Raw genomic sequence first — 24,354 nt, forward strand, 5'->3', positions numbered from 1 at the left:
TCAGATGGGAGCCGGTCATCCTTCCTATGTTCCCCTTTGTCAGTGTGTCACGGTGACGAGAAAGGTGATACAGACCCTCCTGTCTTCAGAATGAGCAATGACTGGTCAAGGCTTTCTCACGCCTCACTGTTCTGAAACTTCCTCCATCTTAATATCCTGTGATGACTTGGGCACACCCATATCAGATGTCACAATTCTATGGACCCGATTAGCAATTTTAATTTCACCCCAAACCTAACCCCCCACATACACACCTTGCCATGTAACATAACATGTTTGGATTCTGGAGAAGAGGATGCACTTACCTTTAGGTAGTCTACCTATCATTCTCCTAAGAACCTCTTCCATACCAATTTCAAAAGTGTTTTCTGAGTTTTCTCTGTTCTCTTTCACCCCTTTTAAAAACTGCTTTTCCTTGGGTTTGACCATGCTGCCATTCCTGTTTCTAATTTCTCTAGTTCGTTCCTTGCCAACCTTTTGCTTTCATTTTCTCCTCCCCAATCTCTGTAGAACTGGCGACAGGCCTGGTCCTCCTCCCCTCAGTCAATACTTTCTTGAGGGGAACAACCTATGTCCTCACTTTGTCTATAACTACCATCCGTCTGTCTGTCTGCCAGTGCTTCCATTCCACCATTGGCTAATACCCATGAACTGTACCCGCTGTGCTAGTCACCACGTCTTTACCACGTGAGCTCCACTTTATCACCTGTTTTCACTGATGTATTTTCCACACTTTACTTAAATTAGGAACCACATCTTGTTTTCTCCTTTAGTGAACAAAGAAAGCAAGGGAAGACTGTTCTGAGTAAGTTAAACAGACAACACTTTACAACTCTAAAACACCTAAGCACATGCCTACAGCTACTTGTCTGAGGAAGAAGGATCATTTTAACACAGGAATTCAAAAGCCTCCTTGAGCAGTGTAGAGTATCAATTTAAAACAACACAAAACAAACAACACAAAACACAGCCCAGCAAAAGAGAAAAGTTTATTTTGATGCATTTTCAAAAACTGTTAAGAATCCATAGTATAGTCCATAACAGGAAGTATGGCAGCACATTTCATTTTATGTAGGTGTGGTATCAGGGATTGAACCTATGGCCTCGCGCATGCTAAGCACTCTGCCACTGAATGATATCCCCAGCCTTAAAAAGCAAAGCACAACTGCACTCATTGATTTTTTTCACTCATTCTATGTAGCCCAGGCTGGCCTTATCTCATCCTTCCTGCCACTGCCTCCCAAGTGGCTGGGGTTACAGAGATGTGCCACCAGCCTGCAGCACACTTCTACTCTGTAATGAAGACACCTGAGGAGAGGAAGGACAGGATGAAACAGAGGAACTTGTCTAGACGTGAGGCAATGAAGGATCTGCCTGTACCTGTTTTCCGGTTTTTAAACCTTTTAGTGTAACCATGACGACCACCACTATTACCTCCTGCCCCAGTTTTTAAAAGAGAAACTTTTGCCTTAAACTTTTGAAGGAATACATTACAAATTTGGAATTATAACATGAATGGTTCTTTGAAACAGATTAGCTTTTGTGGTCTAGTTTTATAGAAAAATCCATCTATATTAATCATACAGTTCTTACTATTGTTCTTGATGCCAAATGGTACCACTTCCGGGAAAGATGTTCTGAAACTGAGGTTCAATTACTATATAGTACTCTTGTTCCCCCATTACAGTGCAGCTGACCAGGGGCTTTAGATATTTTATTTAATCATGTTTCAAATCCTTCTAGCCAGAGCTTTGACTCAACATCTGTCCTTGATTTCAAACAGTCTCCATATCCTGTAATTTGTAGCAAACCATATACAAATAGAAATGTATATTTTAGCTGTATAATTATGTGTTTTTGCTTAATATAAAAATTATACCACAGTCTTTTCAAGTCTGTATATAAAAACAATATCAAAATAATGTTTGATAACCAATAAAAAAAGTTAGAAAACACTAGCAATTTCAGAAAGACACATTGGTATATGAGGTCATAAACAAAGGAAGCTTTTGTTCTTTGCTTTCAACTTTGAACACACTCAGAATTTAACAAACAGGGAAAAATACTTTGTCATATATTGCTTCAAAATTAGTTACAATATAAACCGCATATCCTGTTCTTCGGATTCCAAGTATTTCAAAGGTCATGATTCAGACAGCAGCTATGCTTCACGTAGCTTGTACTGGGCATCCCAGTCTTAGTTACTATTGTAGATACTTTAATGATGTGTACAAAGAGGATAGCTTCCTCTACAGTCTTCCAAGTATCTGGTAACTATTAATTAATAAACTGTCACATGGTGAAAACATTTAAAAATTATAATTTGCCCCAACTGAGTGGGTGGGTATGGTCAGAAACAGCAGCTAAAATTACCTGTCCTTTTCATACTGATCATAGCCAACAGAGGTAATGACCTTACTTGTTTCTCCTAAGTTATCCACAAGGAATCAATCTCCAATAGTTAAAATTATCTTTCTTCTATGCCCTTTTCCTTATCTGCTGCGTACTTTCCATTCTCCTTCAACTAGTTAACACCCAAGAGAAGATAAAAATGAAACCACTGGTTGATAAGTTCCTTACCTGCCAAGTTCTAATCAGAAAATAATCAGAAATCAAAAATATAATCAATGCTGGGTGGTGGTGGCCCACACCTTTAATCCCAGCACTCAGGAGGCAGAGGCAGGCGGATCTCTGTGAGTTCGAGGACAGCCTGGGCTACACAGCAAGTTCCAGGACAGGCTCCAAAAGCTATACAGAGAAATCCTGACTCAAAAAACTGATATACATACATACACACACACACACACACACACACACACACACACACACACACACACACATAAAATCAAGACACCTCTTTCAAGGAAAACAAAAACAAAACCTGCTTTACTTTTCATTGATTTTGCAGTAAAATTATAGTCTTAACTGCTGACATTTGATGTCAACTGCCACCTTACCAGCTTAATCCCAAGTTACAAAATTTTGTAAAGCAGGCTATTTTTCCAAATGTCTTTAAAAAATTAACTATTTGAGACTCCTAACATTAAATGTTTTTACTTACTAATTTTTGAGATAATATCACCATATTGCCTTAGCTGACCTAGAACTCACTTGATAGATCAGGGTGGCCTCAAACTCATAAAGATCCATAGTCTTTGCTGCAATTAAAGGACTGTGCCACCATTGCAGATGCTCACAACATTTTAAAAGCCTTCCTATACATCCCAGCCAACATAATAAATGAATAAATAAATGAATACAAAGACCAGGATGAAATGTACTGAAGTATTTAGGTAATACGTATGTCTAAGTACCTAGCCTATGGTGACAGTACCGTTGTAGCTGATGTGACAAACAGCACGGTCCATGTACTTAATCAAAATTTCCAAATTTCTTCCATTTGTTTTCTATAAGGAAAGTCAGATTTAAATCAAATTTGCAGTAGACTTAAGAACTAAAAGTATACACTAAATTTATTATGTTCTTTAAACAAAATGTCATATTTTTAAAATAAGGTATCTTATGTGTATTTGTATTTTGTTGCTTTTTGAAAACTACAGTGAGAATGTTTATGCTATTGCTCTGAAACATTTTCATCATAATAACTGAGCATCTGTGGTGCTGGGAGTCAAAGCCAGAGCACTGCACATGTTAGGCAAGTGTTCGACCGCTAAGCAACACCCCCAACCACTGAAACATTCTTAATGCATCTTCACTCTATACATTTTTGCATGGAATGTACATTTGCTAACTGTCTTTTCAATCTAACCTTACAAATGAGAAAATATTTCATGTGTCTACATCCTCCTTTCTGTCAAGAGCTCTTTGGCGTTCATTTCCCACCTCAAGAGAAGCGCTAACTTCTATCGTTGCAAGGTACCTGAGCTGGGTGGGCACACAACTTTAAGGAGAGCTGGACCAGACCTGAAGTGGCACACCCTGACATAAGCAGACTCCACCGCTGAGATGACAGTGCATCAAAGCACTGGCTGCACACGTGTGCAGCTGAAGCTTGACACCTACAGCCCACCTAAAGGCGGGAGGCCAAAGGCAGCCCATAGAATTGTCCTCTAGCCCATATTTACGCGGTGGCTCACATGCCACCCTACCACTACAAACAAATAAAGTATTTTAAAAGCAGACATTTCTCTTTACATAGCTAATACACATTTATATTAAAAGGGAAATATCTAAAAGTAGATATTTTGAAAATATATTTTGAAAGGTAAAATGAATAGTCGGGGAAAAAACAAAATTTATTTCAGGAAATGTTACTTCAAAGTAAATTAATTAACCATAATGCTGTTCATTAAACCTTTTTCTTTAATTGAACAAGATTCTGGCTCAGCCATTAAGTGTCAGGCTCACAAGCTTGTGGCACAACCATGAGGATCCATGTTTGGATCCCTGTATTCAACGTAACAAGCCTGGCATCCAGCTACATCTATAAACTCTAGCTCAGAGGGTCAGACCCAAGGCCTCACCGTTGTACATGCAGGTGTGTGCAAACACACTAAATTGTTTTAAGAAATCTGGAGTTTCTCCTTGTTTTGAAAAACATGACAGTTTTAAAAAGGGGGTAAAATAGGCTAAACCTTCAATAACCAGAAAATCTTAATAAGTGGAACATAAATTTTAATAATTACACAATAAGTCATGAAATGTGTTATTAGTAGCCTAGGCATCATTGACAAGCATATTCCTCCTCAACATCTTCATCCCTCACAAAGGACAGAATCAGATCAATCACAGACTCCTGAATTCACCCCATGAAGCTGTCCTTGACCCTACCTGTCAGTTAGAAAACAGCCAGAAGCGCACTGATGGACTAGCCAGAACGAACCCAGCTGTGATCACATAAGCTCACCAGGGTAAACTCCTCGGCCTCACTTCTGTGCTGTGAAGCAGGCCATGCCAGCTCTCTGCAGTTTCTGCTATGCAGTACGAGCAGGGCCTGTTTGTTCTCTGTAACCCTGCATGTGCAGCCCCCTGCACAGTACTCAAGAAATACCCATGTAATGAAGGAAAAAGGATACGAAGACTAGTCCAGGCACTAGAATGAGAGGTAGGTATAGGGAACAGAAACTAGAATCAAATTGAAATAATATTTATAAAAGTACCCATATTATTAAAGTCAGAAAAAATTAGGTCCAATCAATATACTATTAAAAAAACAACACTATTTTTTAGAAGGGGTCAATTACCACAATTGTTACTAAGCACTAAATTTTCAAGTAATTTTTAACAAATAAAATGTTATCATTAAAAAAAGGGGGTGGAGAGGTGGCTCAGCACTGGCTCCTCTTGCAGAGGACCTGGGTCTGATTTCCAGCACCCACATGATGGCTCACAATGGCAGGTAATACCAGATCCAGGTATTCAACACCCTCTTCTGGCCTCTACAGGCACTGCATTCATATGATGCACACACTTGGCTGCAGGCCAAATTATAAAAGAACAACATTTTTGAGACATGGTCTCACTATGTAGTCCAGACTAGCCTAGAACTTGCTAAGTTGCCCAGGAGGCCTTCAACTAAAATAGTTAAAGGCCCGAACTACCATGGACCACCATGCTTGGCCCAGGAATATTTTAAAGCTTATTAACTGTCTCCTACTTTGTAAAAGGAAAGAAAAAGAGCAAAACTTTCCATAAAAACATAAGCTACTTCCAGTGCTTCCTCTGGGAAAGACTGAAGTGTTTTCTGTCTCAGCAAACAGAAATGTCTTTTGCCTCATACTCCTGTATACTGCTTGAATTTTTTTTTTTTTTTACAATCTTTTTAAAGCGAATGTTTACATTTTATAACAAATTTCACCTAAAGGAAAAATCTCTATTTCTAAGTATTGTTTAAATACTTGAAGTAGGAATTGAGAAAATGCACCTTCCTGGAAGGTAGGCTCACCCATCAATTACATGATTCATTTACTCTTCCTAGAAACTTTAAATGGCGAACATATGCTACCCAATTTGAAAAATGGAATAAAGAGGGGGTAGTTGTGAGAAACTAATATCTAGGTGATTTAGTCAGTGAGGACTCCTGTTTCCTTTGATTCAAACAGCCACTAGTCAGACCGTGAGGTTGAGATCCCACCAATGGGGTAAGACCCAGTCATCACCCACACAGGGTAAAATACAGGAGCCGTGTGGGTCTCGGTGTGCATGCTAGCCCAGTTTGGGTCTCGTGGATGTTTTTTGCAAAAAGAAATTGCTTTGCTGAGCTAACACCAGAAGAGGAAGAGGAAATTTTCTCTTCCTGAGTGATGGCACATATATCAGGAAATCTTAAAAAATGTAGAAAAGCTTTTAAATTAATGTAACTGAAATAACATTTTTACTTGACACATAAAAATTATACATGCATCTTTATCATACACAGCATGTTTTGAAATACAGAATCAAGCTAATTTAAAATAAATTTTCTCAGATTTTCTTTGTGGTCAGAACACTTAAAACCTACTTTCTCACAAATTTTCAAAATATGATACAGTGATCTAACTATAAACAACCAGTTACACAACAGATCTGTAGAGCTTAACTGAAACTTTGTATCTTTTGAGCAATATCTCTTAACCTTTTATTTTCTCATCCTTAATATTTATGACTTTTCAGGATTTCTACTTGTTCAATTTGGTTTTTTAAGATTCCACATGTGAGATTACATGGTATTTGTCTTGCTGGGCCTGACAGCTTCTTTGAACATAGTGCATCCCAGGCTCATCTGAGTCTTAACTAACATGATTTCCTTCTTCGCTAGAACCCAACAGTATTCCACCACTACATCACACTAGACTTAAACACTGCCCTTCTTGGACACAGAAACAGCTGCGTTGGTGTGGCTCCCTTTAGGATGCTGCACTAGATGTCTGCAAATTAAGCAATTGTTTCCTATGATGTGCATCGCTGTCTTTGCTGTCCTGCTCGTCCAGCGACTTCCTCACACAGCTCTTCAACTGTTCAATCCCTTCCCCAGTAGCTGCAGAGAGGGGGATGATATGTTGGAACTCCACAGCCTTCTCTGGAAGCATGTTTTTTCCAAATAAATGCAGAAAACCTGAAATGAAGAATAGGTGGGTTGTATGCCTTTTTGAAAATTAAATCAAAACTACACAGAGGTTTGACTGGAGAAGCAAGGAATTGACACTGAGCACCAGGAACTCCTCCCCAGCTCCGCCCTGCCTCCCCAGCTCTCGGGATCTCTGTTTTACTACTGACAATGGTGGTTCTTAGCACATGGTAAGCACTTGGTAAGGAACTGTAGGAGAAACTGATTTTAAACCACATGAACAATAAATACTAGATAAATCACGACAACACTTAAAGGAATACTAAAATGTGCTTGAGGAGGCTGAGTGAAATGAGGCAACAGAGATACCCTGAAAGGAAGCGTCCATAAAAACAATGCATCATTTGGAACATTCTGGCTTGTCTTAGTACAAACATAAGCTTTAACAAACATAAGATACAGGCTTCTCACTATTTAAATGGAGACCAGGATCCACACAGGAAAGTGCAGCATAAGGCCAAACAGTCCAAGGGCAGAACACTTGAGTCCAATCAATCACTTAGGGGCTACCAGAGCTATATATATGACTTGATCTTCTCCCTAACATCATGGCAGTGCCGTGTGAGGTGAAAGGGGACAGCAAACTGACTGGATAGGCCAACTGTCATATAAACTAAAATGGGTAGATTGAAATTATCATGGAGCCTGACTTCTCAGAGCTAAATACCCCCAAGAAAGGCCAGAGAGGCAAACTCAAGAATTGTGGTGCTCCAGAACTCACTTCTAGTACCACCAATTGCAAAGAGAACTACTGACTGATAAAGCAAGTGTTATTAAGGAATGAAGACTATTAAGGAGTATTTATGTCCCAGGACTAATTCTCTAACTCGGGGACAGTTCTAACATGTATATCATGTAGAGGAATGATTTTCAAGAGAAGAAAAATGACCTCAGTGCTGTCTGCTAATCCTAGTCTATTAAAGTCGGTTTTCCCCAATTATCACTCCAGTAATAGGAAGAAGAGAAATCAGTATTCTTCAAAGCAGATGGCCACTTGCCAGTTGTAGATGAGGCCTTCTCCTAGACCCTGAAGTTGAAACTATTATCTCCACAGGATAATAGTGTTTTACAAAAGGCAATTTACCAAACTGTGGAGTCTCTGTGGTGGTTTGAATAAGATCATACATTTGAATGTTTAGTCACCACAAGTGGAAGTCTTTGCTAGGATTAGAAGGATTAGTAAGTGTGGCCTTGTTGGAGGAAGTATGTCAGTGGGGGTGGGCTTGGTATTTCAAAAAGCCCACACAGGGCCCAGTGTTTGTCTGTCTCTGTCTCTGCCTTTCTGCCTGTGGACCAGGCTGTACCTCTCATTACTGTGCCAGTGCCATGTCCCTCCCCCACGATGATAATGGACCAAGCCTCTGAAACTGTAATCAAGGCCCCAGTTAAATGTTTCCTTTATAAGAGTTGCCTTGGTCGTGGTGTCTCTTCACAGCAACAGAACAATGGCTAAGACAGTTCCTTTAATTTTTTTATATAGTGGAAATACTTCCATTTAAGAAATTACAGACAAAACCTTTAGTCACAGGATTTATTTTCTATGTCACATAAACACAGGACTAAATGTTCTTTTCTAAAACCTAGTATTCTTCAGTTACTAAATTAATGTTAATAAAACAAACAAACAAAAAAACCCTCTTAAAACTACCAGCTCTCTGGCTGGAGAGATGGCTTAGCCGTCAAGGGTACTGGCTGCTCTTCCAGAGGACCAGGTTCCGTTCCAGCATGGTAACTAACAACTGCGTGTAACTCCAGTCCCAGATTTGATGCCTTCCATTAAACATGCACATGGTGCAGACACTGATAAAACAGCCACACATACAAAAAATCTCAAAACACAAGTAAACCCTACTCGGTTTGTTAAAGTACAGTGTGCACCAGTGAGATAAAACTCTAGGGCTGATAAAACTTGCTAATGCTTCAGAGGTAGTTGCTGACTTTTTCTCCACATTTCCTGGGTTTTGGTCTTGTTTCCTTTTTTTTAAAGGTTTATTTTATTTTTAGCTTGTCATGATGGTACACAGCTTTAATCCCAGCACTCAGGAGGCAGAGGTAGGTGGATCTGTGAGTTTAAAGCCAACTCAGTCTACAAAGAGTTCTAGGCCAGCCAGCTACATTACAAAACCCTGTCTAAAAATAAGAAAAAACAAAAACAAGCAAACTCAAGAAACAAACAAATAAGATTTATTTTATCTTTAATTAAGTGCATAAATGAATGTCTGGGTGCGTAGACGTATGGGTGAGCAAAAGGGGCATGGAACCCTCATCAAGCTGGAGTTCCTGACTTAGATGCTGGAAACCAAACTCTGGTCCTCCACAAGAACAGCATAGGTTCTCAATGGCTGAGCATCTCTAGGTCCTCTCTTGTATTCTTTAAAGCTCTGCATATATTTTAATTCTTTATAAAGTCTAACCTTCTTGGACCAAAGTAATCTTTCTTTTCTTTCTCTAACTTAACTGTATCAATCATTTTGAGACTTGATAATGACTGGTCGGTCAAAGCTATTTCAGAGCTTATACATTAAATGTTCTTTCTTCAAAGGTAGTTTCTCAGAGTAGAAACGATTGGTTTTCTTTCCTGTTGATTTTTGCTGTCATTGATCATGGTAGTACATACCTATAATCCTCGACCTGGGAGGTCGAGGCAGGAATTCAAGGTGGTAAATTTGAAGCCAGTCTGAGCTACAGGAGACGCTCTCAAAAACTTAACCCCTCCCCCAAAAAGAACAAAAGCAAAAAGGCCCAACACTCTCTGCATACAGCTAGTACTGAGGAACAGGAGAGCGAATGAGCTATACCTGCAGGGTTCTGGAGCTGCTCCATCAGTTCGTCCAGTTTAACTTGGGCACCTGGCAAGTCCATCTTATTAATTGCCAAGAGTGCAGGTTTTGTCTGCAGTTCCTCTTTGTATAACTCCAACTCCTTTAAATAAAAAGAAAACCAAAGAATTTTTTAACAGTATGTATATAAATGAAGGTTATGGTGATATTTCTTTAATAACCTGAGAAATCTATAGCTCATTCATATCACCACAAAGCAATAAATCCAGTAACTATAAAACAAAGGAAATTTAGAAAATGCTACTTGCTAAACCATGTGAATAAGATGTTAGCTCACATGACTTCCCAGAAGCAGCTGATTTTGTGCCTCAAATGTAAGTAACTAGACTCAAGAGAGAAAAGACTTAGGCCAATAATAACAATTTAATACTGCTGCATTCTTAGAAAAGGCATATGTACTTAGGAGTAAATTTTATAAAGTTGTGGGGGTGGCTAAAGAGTTAAAACAAAAAAGATTGGGGTTTTGTTTGTTGGTTAGTTTGTTTTGCCTCTTACTTTGAGTGGTCAACATAACCATCACAGATGCCCAGTAAGTACCCAGTCTAAAGCATAAGCAAAGGTCTGGTTACCAGTCACAGACTTAGCAGTCAAGGGGACACTCCTTGTAAGCAATGAGAAGTAATGACAGCAGGTAAGATTACAAAGTAACTCTCGATAATCTTGCCTAAATGGTAGGACAAGTGCTGGGATTAGAGCTTAATGGCGGAATGCTTGTGCTCCACTCATGGTTTGATCACTACCTCCAAAAAAGATGAAAAAAAAGTGAGCAGAGTTTGTAAGTGGAGAATGTTTCAAGAAGACAGACACTAGAGCAGAAGGTAAGATGTGAGGGATATGGAGCTCAAGAGGGTGTTACCCATGGAATAATGAGGAATGTGTGAACACTGAGGAACTGGAAACAGCGACTTTGGTTCTTCAACTGAATACAATCTTTTAAAAGGTGGCTATTCTGGTTACTATGTGATTCACAAACATGGGAAACTAGCTCCAGAACACAGCAAATAATAAAACTTACTTTTGTAAGAAGTATTATAGTTTCAAAGGCAGTTCTGTATGGAGTTACAGAAGAAAGCTGAAATCCAGAAATATCAACCTAAAAGGAGAGAAGAGAAAACCCAGAACATAAAATGATTACTCAGTTCTATGCTTAGCAACGTCTTCTCTCTCAATAATTTCAACAAAGAATAATTTCTCAATCTATATTTTATTGGCAATTTAGTCATTAAGTGCAAGGACAGAAACTGAGTTGTCACGCTAACTATAAGCATTACTCAAGCCTCACCAACTAAGAACAAAAGAGATACTATAGAAGAAGAGCACGCTACAGTCTCAAGGAATCAAATCTTGGTAAGTATGGCCAAATGTGCATACAACACAGTAGCAACAGCATTTACATGCCCATGTTATAAACTGATTTGTCCCCCATTGAAACAGAATTACTGGAGTGATATTTACTAGTACAGTCATGTACCATTTAATACCAGGGCTGTATTCTGAAACACATCCAATAACTTTATCACTATGTGAATTTACAGAGTGTGATCACACATCTAAGATGGTTGTGATGTCACCAGGTTGTAAAAGCCTCTGATGCCCATAAGATATATAACAAACCATCAATAATGAAAACAGGGTTTGTGGCACATTATCTTTAATCTTATTTACAAAGTACTTCTAGGAAAACCAAGTTAATTCATTTGAACCTCACACTGGTATGTATGACTTACAACAAAAAGCAGTTGTCTGGTTCTCTCTAAATGCTTGAGGAATTTGTGGCCCATTCCTTTGTTCATATGGGCTCCTTCTATCAAACCTGGGAGATCGGCTACTGAAATCTAATACAAAAGTAATGATTTGATGAGAAAGAAAAACAGATGAAAACCAAGTTCAATTATTCCCAAATTTTCATATTTCATATATAGTTTCTAATTAATCACTCTATAACAACTTTGAAATAAACATGTTAAAATCGTTTATCAGATATTTGGGTCCCATTTTAACTCATTAGTCTATCAATCTATAGATACTGTGGGCTTAGTTTAATATTTATTACTTTAACAGTTATTAATAAGGTAAGTTTGTAATTTTCTTTTCAAAAAAATTAATTTTTATGTGCATATGTTTTAATGTGTCTTTTGGTTGCTTTCACTGAGCAATATGTACTCAAGATCTTCTAAATCTTTTCATGGCTTCATAATTCATTAATTTTTACAACTGACTATTCCATTCTCCAGATGTAACAGTTTATCCATTCATATACTGAGAGATTCATGGTTATTTCCAAGTTCTAGTAATTATGAATAAAGCTTCTCTGTGGCTACGAAGAAGCTCTATAGTTAATCCTTATGAAAAATGTAAAGCACACCTCAATGGAACCTTTTCCCAGAACCAGAAAGTTGGAATGAAACAGTTCCCCATAGAAGCACTACAGTTTCTACAGAAGAGCTTTCAGGAACTGGAGATTAACAATTCACTGGGGTAGTAAAATATGGGCATATACTAACAAGATACAGATTAGGAAGACATAATTCTATAGTGTAGCACGAATTGTTAGAAGATCTTCCCAATAAAAACAAACCTGGAGACAGGTATTGGGGTGAATGCTGGAAGATCAGAGAAGCAGAACAAGCCACAGCTTCCTCACCTCATCAGTTCTTTAGCAGATCCTGTTTCCTCAGACTGGAAGCTTCTGTGTCCTCATCCAAATGGATTTCAGCTGAACTGTGCTGCTCAAAAGCCTGAATGCTTAACCAGGCTCTAGTTCCTGGTCCTCACACCTTAAATACCTTTCTGCTTCCTGCTATCACTTCCTGGGATTAAAGGCTCTTGTTACCATTTTCCAGTGTGGCTCTGAACTCACAGAGATCCAGAGGGATCTCTGCCTCTTGAATGCTAGGATTAAAGGTGTGTGTGCCATTATTTTCTGGCTTCTATATCTAGTGGCTGTACTGTTCTCTGACCCCAAATAAGTTTATTAGGGTGCACAATATGTTGGGCAATACAATTATCACCACATTATAGAGATGACGTGAACATAACATTTGGAAGAACAAGAATTAAATTCATGTTTTACTATAATAATGCTGAACAGAATAATGCTGAACAGAATAACTGTATTATTTACTATAATAATGCTGAACAGTTTTACTTATCATAAACAACAACAACAACAACAACAACAATCTGGTTTTTTCTCCAAGACCGAGCTGGAGAGATGCCTCAGTGGATAAGAGCACATACTGTTCTTGCAGAGGATCCAAGTTCAATTCCCAGCACCCAAATCATGCAGCTCACAACTGCCTGTAGTACCACCTCCAGTGACTCTGATACCCATCTGACCTTATATAAACACACACATAAATAAATAACAATAAAACATTTTTTAAAAGTCATACTACCAAAAAAATTGTAACTTCTTGTAAAGAATGTGTTGTGTTTTGCTTTAAAAATACCAACCTGTTTGAAATCATTGTACATAATCTTTCCAAGTTCAGGCTTTAGTGTTGTAACTGAAGGAAAAAGGACAGTATGATAAGGAAAGAATAAAAGACTAATTCTCTAGAAAAATGGCAACATTGTATATAGAATGAATAGTCTCTACCTTCTGACTATCTAGTCCCATTTTAATGTGTTAAAATGGAAGCTACAGTATCTCTGTTGTTCACACTGTACTTTAAAAGACAGAGACAGACTTCTGTGCTCTGGCCTCAAGTGCTGTTGCATGGCCAGAGCAGCTTGAGAACGTTTAGGGGCTCAGAATTTAGGTTCTGATCACAATCACTGATTCTGCAGTAAACATTTTCTTTTGTTTCTCCTCAAAATTTCGTTTTTTAATGTATGTACTTACTTGGGGGAGGGGCTTGTGAATGGAATGGTATGGAATGGTCAGAGAACATACAGGACTCACTTCTCTCCTCCCACCAGATGTAATTAAACTCGGTGTTTAGTGGCAAGTACCTTTACCCACTAAGCCACCTCACAGGGCCGAGTAAAGTCCCTCTAGTCTGTTCTCACTTGAGTTGTTCTCATGCCCTGCCGGTTTACACTAGCCCTCTCCTGGTTCTCATGCCCTGCCGGTTTACACTAGCCCTCTCCTGGTTCTCATGCCCTGCCAGTTTACACTAGCCCTCTCCTAGATGTTCTCATGCCCTGCCGGTTTACACTAGCCCTCTCCTGGTTCTCATGCCCTGCCAGTTTACACTAGCCCTCTCCTAGATGTTCTCATGTCTTGCCGGTTTACACTAGCCCTCTCCTGGTTGTTCTCATGCCTTGCCAGTTTACACTAGCCCTCTCCTGGTTGTTCTCATGTCTTGCCGTTTACACTAGCCCTCTCCTGGTTGTTCTCATGCCTTGCTGGTTTACACTAGCCCTCTCCTGGTTGTTCTCATGCCTTGCCAGTTTACACTAGCCCTCTCCTGGATGTTCTCATGCCTTGCCGGTTTACACTAGCCTCTAGTTTACACTAGAACGTTTTTGTCTTTCCTTCTTGTCGTGGTGAATCTGGCTTGTCAACTTGACAACCCTGAGGAAGGGAAATCTCAACTGAAGTTACTGGCCTGCAGGCATGTCTATGTGAGACACACATATATACACTCACACACGTAATTTTTAAACTGCTGACTGATGGAGAAGGGCCCAGTCTACTGTGGGCAGTGAGCCAGCCAGAGCAGCCAGAGCAGCATCCCCTGTGATCTCTGCTTCAAACCCCGCCCCGAGGCCTGCCTTGGCTGCCCTTGGTGATGGGTTATAACCTGTGATTCACCTTGGTGATGGGTTATAACTTGTGAGTCACCTTGGTGATGGGTTATAACCTGTGATTCACCTTGGTGATGGGTTATAACCTGTGAGTCACCTTGGTGATGGGTTATAACCTGTGAGCCACATATATCCGTTCCTTCTCAAGCTGATTTGGTCAGGGTGTGGATCACAGCAAGAGAAGGCAAACTAGAATCCCTCCACTGTTCATCTAAGGAGTCTCATGTATCCTAAAAAACACTGACCATGTAACTAACAGCAAGTAGTCCAAGATTAACTACTTCATCAGATTCTAAATTTTGAATGGTTTAATATTATTTTCCAGAAAATGCCATTCTGTGCTCTTTTGTTTAATAATGGCAAACAGTCTATCAGATTCACTCAATACCTTCAACCTATCCTTTTACTGTAGCTCATCTATCAACTGCACTAGCATAGTAACAATGCTTTATGCCAATCAATTTCTATATTATAGGCTAAGAGAACTTTTGGAAAGTCTATTTTATCCATTGCACAAAGTCTTCCAAATACTCTTAACACATTAATAAGATAAAAGACAACCCACATGGTCTATGCAATTTGATCTGATTTTCATTTCATTTCTCTCTGTCTCTTACTTCATTTTCTCTAGACAAACTTCTTTGTAACTACTAAGTTGTGTACAGGCTGTTTTCATGACTTAAAGACCCTTCACCTCTATTCTAAAGCACTGATTAATCAAATTATTATTCATATCTCGGCCAAGCACATTCTCTCAAGATCTACACTTACCTACCCTCTTAACAAAACATTTTTATTCCCTTCTATTTATCAGTGAAATGCGCACATTCCTTTCTTCTTTAAAGTACAATTATAAGTCTAAGTATAAATATAATTGCTGGCTTTGCTCATCAGCTTTTCTAGCAGTGTAACCTAATATGGTTCCTAGAAGTAAATCCTCATAAAATTAATACAAATATTCATCTCTGTTTCCTAGTATTTATCACAGTGCGTAACAAGAGCTAAGTAGCTTATAAAATCCTATGTAAAGCAAACAGTGATTGTGAAACAGAGAAAAAAACGCAGCAAAGTTCCTAACAAGGCAGGAAGCTTCTGTGAGGACTGCTGTGGTCTGAAAGAGTAAAAAGAAATGCATGGAAATGCTGAAAGCTTTCAAACCAAAGCTAACCTCAGAGTTTTATTATTCTTATGCAAAGAAAACTTACCCTCACATATTAAAATACACTAATTATACTTACATGCATAATCAGCAATCACAGGCTTTGCATGGGAAACCCGACTTAGTAAAGAGGATTTTCCAGCATTTGGGAATCTGAAATAATACATTAAATATATACATTATATGAGTCATAACAATATAATGCATATATCCATTATAACAAATACCAGAATTACTAATAGTTCCACATTTCTGAATTCCCAATATTTCAAATGCTTACAGCTTTAGTTGGGGGCGTGAACCCGGAGAGTGGGGTCTAAAAAGGAGATGGACTAAAGTCTCCTGCAATAGTCAACTTTATTCAAAATATCAGGCAATTTACTCTTCTCTGCGAGATGAGAAGAATCACATGAGTGTCCAGTCACAAGGACAAGGCACATGTCGTAAAGACAGGTTTTCCAGAGAGGCACATGAATAACACCAGCTGAAGTAACTCCCTCCTGTCCGCTACACCTGAGAGGAGCAGGAAAACACACTCCAAGAACAATTCTGTTTTGAAGAAACGGAGGACACAAGATTCTTGTCTTATTTTCTTGGAGTTTTCTCATAAGCATTCAGAATTCTCACACAACTCCATTCTTGGACTGTGTTCCAACATCAAGAAATAGATTTCCTACCAGGTAGTGGTGGCACACACTTTTAATCCCAACACTCAGGAGGCAGGCGAATCTCTGAGTTCAAGATCAGCATGGTCTACAGAGCTAGTTCCAAGACAGCAGAACTATATAGAGAAACCCTGTCTCAAAGAGCATCCCTCAAAAGAAGTAGATTTCTTGAATATTTCTGGAATTAAGATGAGAATATCAGGGGTACAGCTCACTAGTAGAATCTGTACTTTGCATTCAAGAGGCCTGGGATTTTTCATCCCTTCTCCACAAGATTGTAAGTCCAAAATAATATTGGAAAACTTACACCCCCACATGTACTGGGCTCACATGCTTGTACCCCACAGACACAACTGCATACACACAATTACAAATGAGTTCTTTTTTTTTTAAACATTTATTTATTTATTATGTATACAGATCTCATTACAGATGGTTGTGAGCCACCATGTGGGTGCTAGGAATTGAACTCAGGACCTCTGGAAAAGCACTCAGTGCTGTTAACCTCTGAGCCACCTCTCCAGCCCACAAATGAGTTCTTAAAGCTCAAAACCTTGTATGTACTTCACTCTCTTTTTAATTAATTCATTTGCCTTTTTTAATACAGGTGTTCTGCTTGTATGCCTCTATGCTACATGTGTGTCTTGTGCTTGCTGAAGCCAGAAGAGGAAGTTGGAGCCCCTGGGAGTTACAAAAGTTGTGTATTGCCATGTGAATGCTGGGAACCGAGCTGGGGTCCTCTGAAGACGCTAATACGCGATGCTCCTACCACTGAGGCTGCTCTTCAGCCCACAATTCACTATCTTTAGCCAAACACTGACAAAACATTATTTAATGTTTTTTTAGATTGTGAACATTATCAAACACAGACAAAAATACAGAAGTAATTAACATAGTAATCACCTAGCTTCAATTAATATTAATACATTATCAATACAATATTTATTTTTAAAAAAATTTTGATAACACAATTAAAACCTTTCTTCCTTGCCTTTCCTCCCTCCAATGTCCCATATACTCCTTCCCACTCTCCTTCAAATTCATAACCTCTTCTGTCATTAATTGCATGCATGTGTGTATGTATCCACACACACGTATTCCCAAATAAAACCCGCTCAGTCCATATACTGTCACTTGTATGTGTTTTCATACAGACAGCGGTTAGCTAAGTTTCTGGTACCGGCACTGATATCCCTCTTATAGCGTATGTCTTAAATCCAACCAGAGAGCTGTTGGTTACTACCAACGATGCGTGCCACTGTTGCATCTTTAGGGCTATGTGCCAAGCTGGTTATTGAGATGGCTCACGGGCACAACAGCTGGGTAGAACTGGGTTGCCCTCCTCCTCTGGAAGCTTGCATGGTGCTTTCTGCTTCCATGAAAGTTAGTTCTCAGAGAGGAGGCATTCAGATCAGTTGCAGCTCAGAGATCTCCAGTTTTTAAAATCTGGTTGTTTGGCTACAAATCCAAATAAAGCCTTGGCATTATAATTAGCTTGAGTATCTATGAAATCTCTTTTTCATATAAGCTTCCCTTCCATTTTGCTTCTCTTTTGCAATTTACCTTTTTTTTTTTTTTTAATATTTCTCTTTTTTTAAAGACTTATTTATATATTATGTATACAGTGTTCTATCTGCAGGAAGAGGGTACCAAATCTCATTACAGATGATTGTGAGCTACCATGTGGTTGCTGGGGATTGAACTCAGGACCTCTGGAAGAGCAGCCAGTGCTCTTAACCTCTGCACCATCTCTCTAGCTCCTGCAATTTATTTTTAAAGAAACTGGGTCATTGGTCCTATAGAGCTTCTTTTCTACAGTGTAGAATTTTCTGCGGCCACGCACACAGCATCATTTAATATACTCTTTGCCCTGGATTCTATAAGCTTTGTTCCCCTAGAGAACCCTGACTAATACAGTATGCCTTGAATTTTCTTTTTTGGAAAATTATTTCATAGTTGACTGACCTGCTTTTAAACTGCATGGCATTAAGAACAACTTGGTTAATATACAACTTACCCAACCAACTTTTTAGTAACAAACATTTATATTGCTTCTAATTTTTGCAATTATAAATAACTGCAAAAATATGTATGTAACAGCCATCAAGAGGCCATCGAGATGGTTCAGTGGGTAAAGTCTGACTTCTATTTGATCCCTGGGATTTACACATGTGCTGTGGCAATTGCATGCCCATACATATATATACAACACAAATAAATGTAATAAAAATGTATATTCAACTGGAGAGGTATATATTACTAACTGATATTTTGGGATGGTAGGATTAACAACTAAATTGTTCTTTTATTTTGTTTCTGCAAAAAAAAAAAATGTATATATTTGTCTTACTTTTTTCTAAAACTTTTAAGCAAGGGGCTGGAAAAATGGCACAGTGGTCAAGAGCATAGGCCGCTCTTCCAGAGGACCTGGGTTCAATTCTCAGCAACCACACATGCCTTCTTTTGGTTTCTGAGGATATCAAGCACACAAGTGGTACATAGATATACATGAAGGCAAGCACCCATACATATAAAATAAAATAAATAAAAATTAAACAATATGGTAACTATCTTAAATCTTTGTACCTTTAATTTGTTATTATAACAAATTTCTACATGAGTAAATATGAGTTTAACATATATGATCACTTTAAAGGCTTTTGACTTTACTGCTAAATTTTCCTTAAGGGCCTACATTGTATTAAGTATTAAATATAAGCATTAAGCAAAAGATTTAAAATAAGGGTCACTTAAAAAATTTTCCTCAAGACCCATCCTACCTGCTACCACGCACAGGTCCCTTCCGTGACTTATCTTACCTCTCCACCCAGCCAGACCTCCCACTTCTTTCTCCAGGTCACATATCCAGTGCTAACACACAAATTACATAAACTAGGAATATTCACTGCCCCAAATTATTATCTACATTAATTTGTAGTCTTGGTCCGCTTGAATGCATTATAAGATATAAATGATACTTACCCTACTAGGCCTACATCAGCTATGACTTTGAGGTCAAGGTGAATTATTCGCTTCTGGCCTTTCAAAGGTAAGAAGTTTGTATGTAATTTACCACCAAGGCCACCTTTAGCAACCAGAATTCTATCTTCTTCTTTATTGAGTTCTCCTTTAAGAGGAGAGAAAGACAACAAACATTAATAAATAAAGCCAATTATATGCTATGTTTTGTTTTTTTCACAAATACATGCCAAAAAATTCCAATTTAGAAATCTAAAGGGCTAAACTTAAGATTTAATTTATTTAAAAAAAAAAATGTATCCCTTTTAAAAGCAGCTCCCTAGGGCTGGTAGCTCAGAAGCAAAGTGTCTGTCTACCATGGACAAAAGGCAAATAAACACTGACCCAGAACAGCATTTTTGTAAGCAGCTAAAAGGAAGCTGATTAATATGTTTAAAACTAAGTAAGTATCCTTACCTCTTTAAAGTCATCTTAAATCTAGCAGTAAGTTTCTGAATACACTTTATGTACATTTAAAAATCTTTAATAAGCTAGTAGCTAAAATTATAAATGTTAAAACCTTTCTTCTGTGAGATGGCTTGGGGTGCGAAGGCACTAGCCGCCAACCTTGATGACCTGAGTTTTATCCCAAGAACCCACATGATGGGAGGAGAGACTGATTCCTGAAAACTGTCCTCCACCCTCCACCAAACAAATGTGATTTTAACATTCAAGAAAATTTTATTCTGCAAGTTAAGAAGGTATTGTACTATTTTCTGAATTAATTTTGGGAAATGAGTTCATTTCTCATAAGCTTAGAAGCTGCAGCACACTCACCTATAACTTTACCATTTTCATCAGTTACTGAAATACCCACAGGTACAGGGATTTCATAGTCTTTTCCTTTGGGGCCCTTCAATGCACTAACTCTACAAAAAACAAAACAAAACAAAAAACACGTAATTAAATGATTTACAAAGGCAGCTAGCCATCAACCCTTCTCACTAGTACAGGTATTAAAAGGTTAAATGCTAAAAAAAGATTATTCCTATTTTTTACATTTTATACTGTGTCCTATAAAAATAGAAGTTAGTTGTTACCAGGTTAACCACTAAAAGTCATTTCAACCTGAAATGAACTAATTATTGTACATCTAAAATACAGAGACGCTTGCTTCAATACAGACAAGTAGAAAACCCCCAGCAAATCCAATGAATATACGAATCTTCTAAAAAACTGAGCATAACTGGCAGTTCTTAAATTATAGGAAGCTAATAATAAGAGGTACTTTACATTGAAAATAAGTTGGTATAATCTTCTAACAGCAACTCCACTTGTAGGAATTTATCACAAAATTGAACATAAGCATAGGAATAAAGAAACAGGGTCACTTGTAGAGCATCTACACATGAGATCATTAATACACTGTGGCTATGGCAACAAAAAATGAACAGAACCAACATTAGCCTAAACTGGCAAATTATAAAATGTTAATTCCAGCCGGGCGGTGGTGGTGCACGCCTTTAATCCCAGCACTTGGGAGGCAGAGCCAGGCAGATCTCTGTGAGTTCAAGGCTAGCCTGGTCTACAGAGCAAGTTCCAGGATAGGCTCCAAAGCTACACAGAGAAACCATCTCAAAAAAACAAAACAAAAATGTTAATTCCAATACTGTGATACACAGCTTTCTGAATAAAATTTAGGCATGAAAAGGTTAAGTAAAAAGAGGAGGTTGTAAAATATTGTGCTCTTTCACCTTATTTCTTTATGCTGGATTTTATACACAAATTACATTTGTATAAATACATAAATGCACTAGGAAAGTCGATTCAAAGCAAATAAGGGTTATATCTGGGTGGAAGATTTATAAATGAAAGACTTTTCTTGGTGGTGAGTTGCAGTGGCATTGATGAAATTTTGCTCAAGGTAAGTTTGGAAAAAAGCAGGGATTCAGATAATTCCTATTCCCATGGTGGAAAGCAAAGGGGGCCCTTGAAGAATAAATGGATAAAGGTCAAAACCATCAAAATAGCCATGTTAGGCTTTTGCTCGGTTAGAAGCACAGACAATAATTTACTTCAAATTACTGGTCAAGTTCTATATTGCTTCCCCAGAAGGGCTTGCTTTTCATCAAGCTCAGTTTACTCAATAAGCACTCACCGACTGTTTGCTCCTCCTCCAGCCACAAACCGTTTCTGAGGATATTTGTTTTTAAGTTGTTTTAAGGTCATATTTTTATGGGCTACAACCCATACATCACCACCTCTTCCACCTTCTCCACCTAACCGCGGGTAGCCCATTCCACCACTTCCTCCCTTGGCGAAGATTCTTAGGTTATCGATGAAATTTCCATACTTAAAAAGAGAAAGAAAGAGGAGAGAGAATATTTAAACAGCAAACGTTCTTATCAAGGGTCTAGTTTCATTCTACTGAGGCTTCTTTCAAGAAAGAATGAAAGCTTTCTGTACAAAAAGTACACTCAGATCACCTCCTTTTCCAATCCCCTCTCTTACGTCACCTGTCCCAAGGTCTCTGCCCTTTCTGTTCTCATTCTAACCCTTCTCTCCTGGGTGATCTCAGTAGGTATCAGGAACTATCACCTAGGGAAAATGTAGGCGTTTAGAGGTTTAAAACAACTGAAAAGCAGAGCTGTATTTCATTTATATTTGAAACCCTTTAAATAAATAACTTGTTGGTGGGTATCAGTTGAATCGATATCCCCTCCAAAACACAATGTTATAAAAGCAACAACAACAAATCTGTTCCCTCAAATAACTATCAAAGTTTATCCGTTCACCAAGACTGAATAAATGGATGGCTTTTGACTGTAACTTTGGTTTTCCCAGAATCCTCTTTTCCAGTACTGCTGTCCTCTAAAAACCTTGACTGTTAACTCCAAATGGTCTTATCCACTACCATGAGCCAAGAGCTCTTTTCTTTTTTTCTTAAGTGAATCTGATGTCTGAATTTTCCCCTGTGTAGAAGCAATCATGACTTTGGGGTTTTACTGCTTATGAAATAACAATATTCACAGAGCTGTATTCAAGTCCTTCAGCCTGTCGTCCCAGTTTTATTTTACTTGTTAGAACTTTCCCATCCTCTCCCTCCTTGCTCTTTTTTTTTTTCTTTTTTTCCCAGAGCTGAGGACCGAACCCAGGGTCTTGCACTTGCTAGGCCAGCACTCTACCACTGGGCTAAATCCCCAACCCCTCCTTGCTCTTTCCTATGCAATGATCTGCTCAGCCTCCCTGCCATGCTATGCACACTTTCCTCTAGTTAGATTATCATTTCTTTTCTATCATAAACCTACTTTCTGGTGTCAGATCTCCAATGTATTCTCAAATAATAGAACTAAATATGGCTTGTGATCTGAGGCATCCTTGGCACATTGCTCTCATTGACCCTTACTCTGCCTTTGCAGGCTTCCTCAGAATTTGGATTACACCTTCTGAAATCTTATTCTGCAGTTAGTGTCTGTTTCCCTCACTAAATCAGCAACCTCCTATAAAGATCTTGTGTATTAATCCAAGGCTTTCAAATTACAGAGAATTCCTTAAATTAATATTCACATTTTTTGATAATCTGAAATACTTTCAGGTATCAGGAGTATCTGGGGTTTTTAGAAAGTGACGACTGACCACCCTGATACACTCTTGGTAAGGCCTTTTAAAGCTGTTTAGCATGTGACTTTTTCTTTACTTTCTGGAGTCATGAGACTTATTAAGGAGTCTTATTTATAAGAGCCATCTTATAATGGCTGTTAGTAACAGAGAACTCAGCTTAAGTAAGATGACGTCTAGTTTTAAAAAACCATTACTACTTAGCCCATTCTGATTCTTTTTTAACCCAAGCGGTTGGTTGCGGATTGTTATGAAAATGGATTCTTAGACAAGCACTACATAAAAGCTAAAATCTCTGTAAGCGGCACAGCAATTACACACTTTGGCTTCAGAACAAGGTCTCCTGAAAAATATTAAAAGCAGTGCAAGGGAGGAAAAACGTATAAAAAGCATGTTACGGGTACAACTTTAAACCACAAAAAAGCCGCCGTACGCCACGCACGCCGTAATCCCGAGTCTCAACCGCAGGCAGGGACCCCACGTCCCTCCCACGTGCTTGCAGGAATTTTCCAGGAATTCCCCGAAGCGGGACCCCAAACAGGCCTAGCCACGTCAAAGACGCAAGCTTCTCCCGGGACAGGGGAACCGAGGAGCGACACCCCGGGGAGCGGCGAGAAGCACCCTAGCGGGGGTCAGGATGCCCTGCACGGACCTTTCTCAACAACGCGCAGCCGCAGCGCACCATGAACGCCAAGGGGCACGACTCCCTCCCGCAGAACCCGCGCAAATCTGCGCGCGGCGCGCTCTGACGTCACTGCTGCCGCGCGCCTCTGACGTCACTGCTGCTCGCCGAGGTGACGCCGTAGCGGGCCGGTGCGGGCGGGGTCTAGCGCGCTGGCGGAAGAGAGGCGTGCGCCCTGGGCGGTCTGCGGGTCGGGGAAGAGGAAGGGGAGCGTGCAATGCGGAGCTAGGTGTGAGCAGTGTGCCGAGGGACAGCCGGGCTCGGAGTAGGAGCCTCTGCAGTTGACGTTTGGAACGAAATGCGCCGGAGACTGGCCTGCCTCACACATTTGTGGTCGCCGAGGGAACTATGAGGTGCCAGAATTTTCTCTGAGTGCAAACCCTCCCAACAGGAGCAAAGCCAAACGTAAAAGACGAGAAGAGCCCTACAGGACTGCTGGGTGCCGGCTTGAGCAAACACTAGCCACAGCTTTAACTTCGGGAACCAATCACTGAAAACCTGTGGCGCAGAAGTGTTGAAAGAAGTGCCAGGGTGTTAGCTCTGGAAGAATCTTGGGTGCAGGGGAGGCAAACAAAAACCCTAACCTGTTCAGGGAGTCAGCCAAGAGTTTT

At 39.2% G+C, this 24,354-nt stretch overlaps 1 protein-coding gene across 1 annotated transcript; it reads right to left on the reverse strand.

Annotated features, from left to right (window-relative positions):
* Positions 1-5,302: 5,302 nt before the first annotated feature.
* On the reverse strand, positions 5,303-23,807 carry Gtpbp10 (GTP binding protein 10). Its single transcript, XM_036182674.1, has 10 exons — positions 23,714-23,807; positions 21,602-21,795; positions 20,281-20,372; positions 19,468-19,612; positions 15,900-15,973; positions 13,363-13,415; positions 11,634-11,741; positions 10,922-10,999; positions 9,865-9,988; positions 5,303-7,054 (listed from the first exon to the last, which is right to left on the reverse strand). Exons 1-10 carry the CDS (start codon positions 23,744-23,746, stop codon positions 6,846-6,848), a joined length of 1,110 nt encoding a protein of 369 aa, XP_036038567.1. The 5' UTR covers positions 23,747-23,807; the 3' UTR covers positions 5,303-6,845.
* Between the last annotated feature and the right edge of the window lie 547 nt (positions 23,808-24,354).

The sequence above is a fragment of the Onychomys torridus genome, chromosome 3, assembly GCF_903995425.1.
Source record: "Onychomys torridus chromosome 3, mOncTor1.1, whole genome shotgun sequence".
NCBI lineage: Eukaryota > Metazoa > Chordata > Mammalia > Rodentia > Cricetidae > Onychomys > Onychomys torridus.

Bases quoted from the DNA above. Each gene is read 5' to 3' on its own strand.
- Gtpbp10 (XM_036182674.1), bottom strand. From the start codon at position 23,746: ATGGTGCGCTGCGGCTGCGCGTTGTTGAGAAAG. The intron at 11,742-13,362 runs GTTGGTATTTTT...CTTTTGTATTAG, and splicing joins TGTACAATGATTTCAAACAG to ATTTCAGTAGCCGATCTCCC. The intron at 9,989-10,921 runs GTAAGTTTTATT...TTTTATTTAAAG, and splicing joins CTATAATACTTCTTACAAAA to GAGTTGGAGTTATACAAAGA.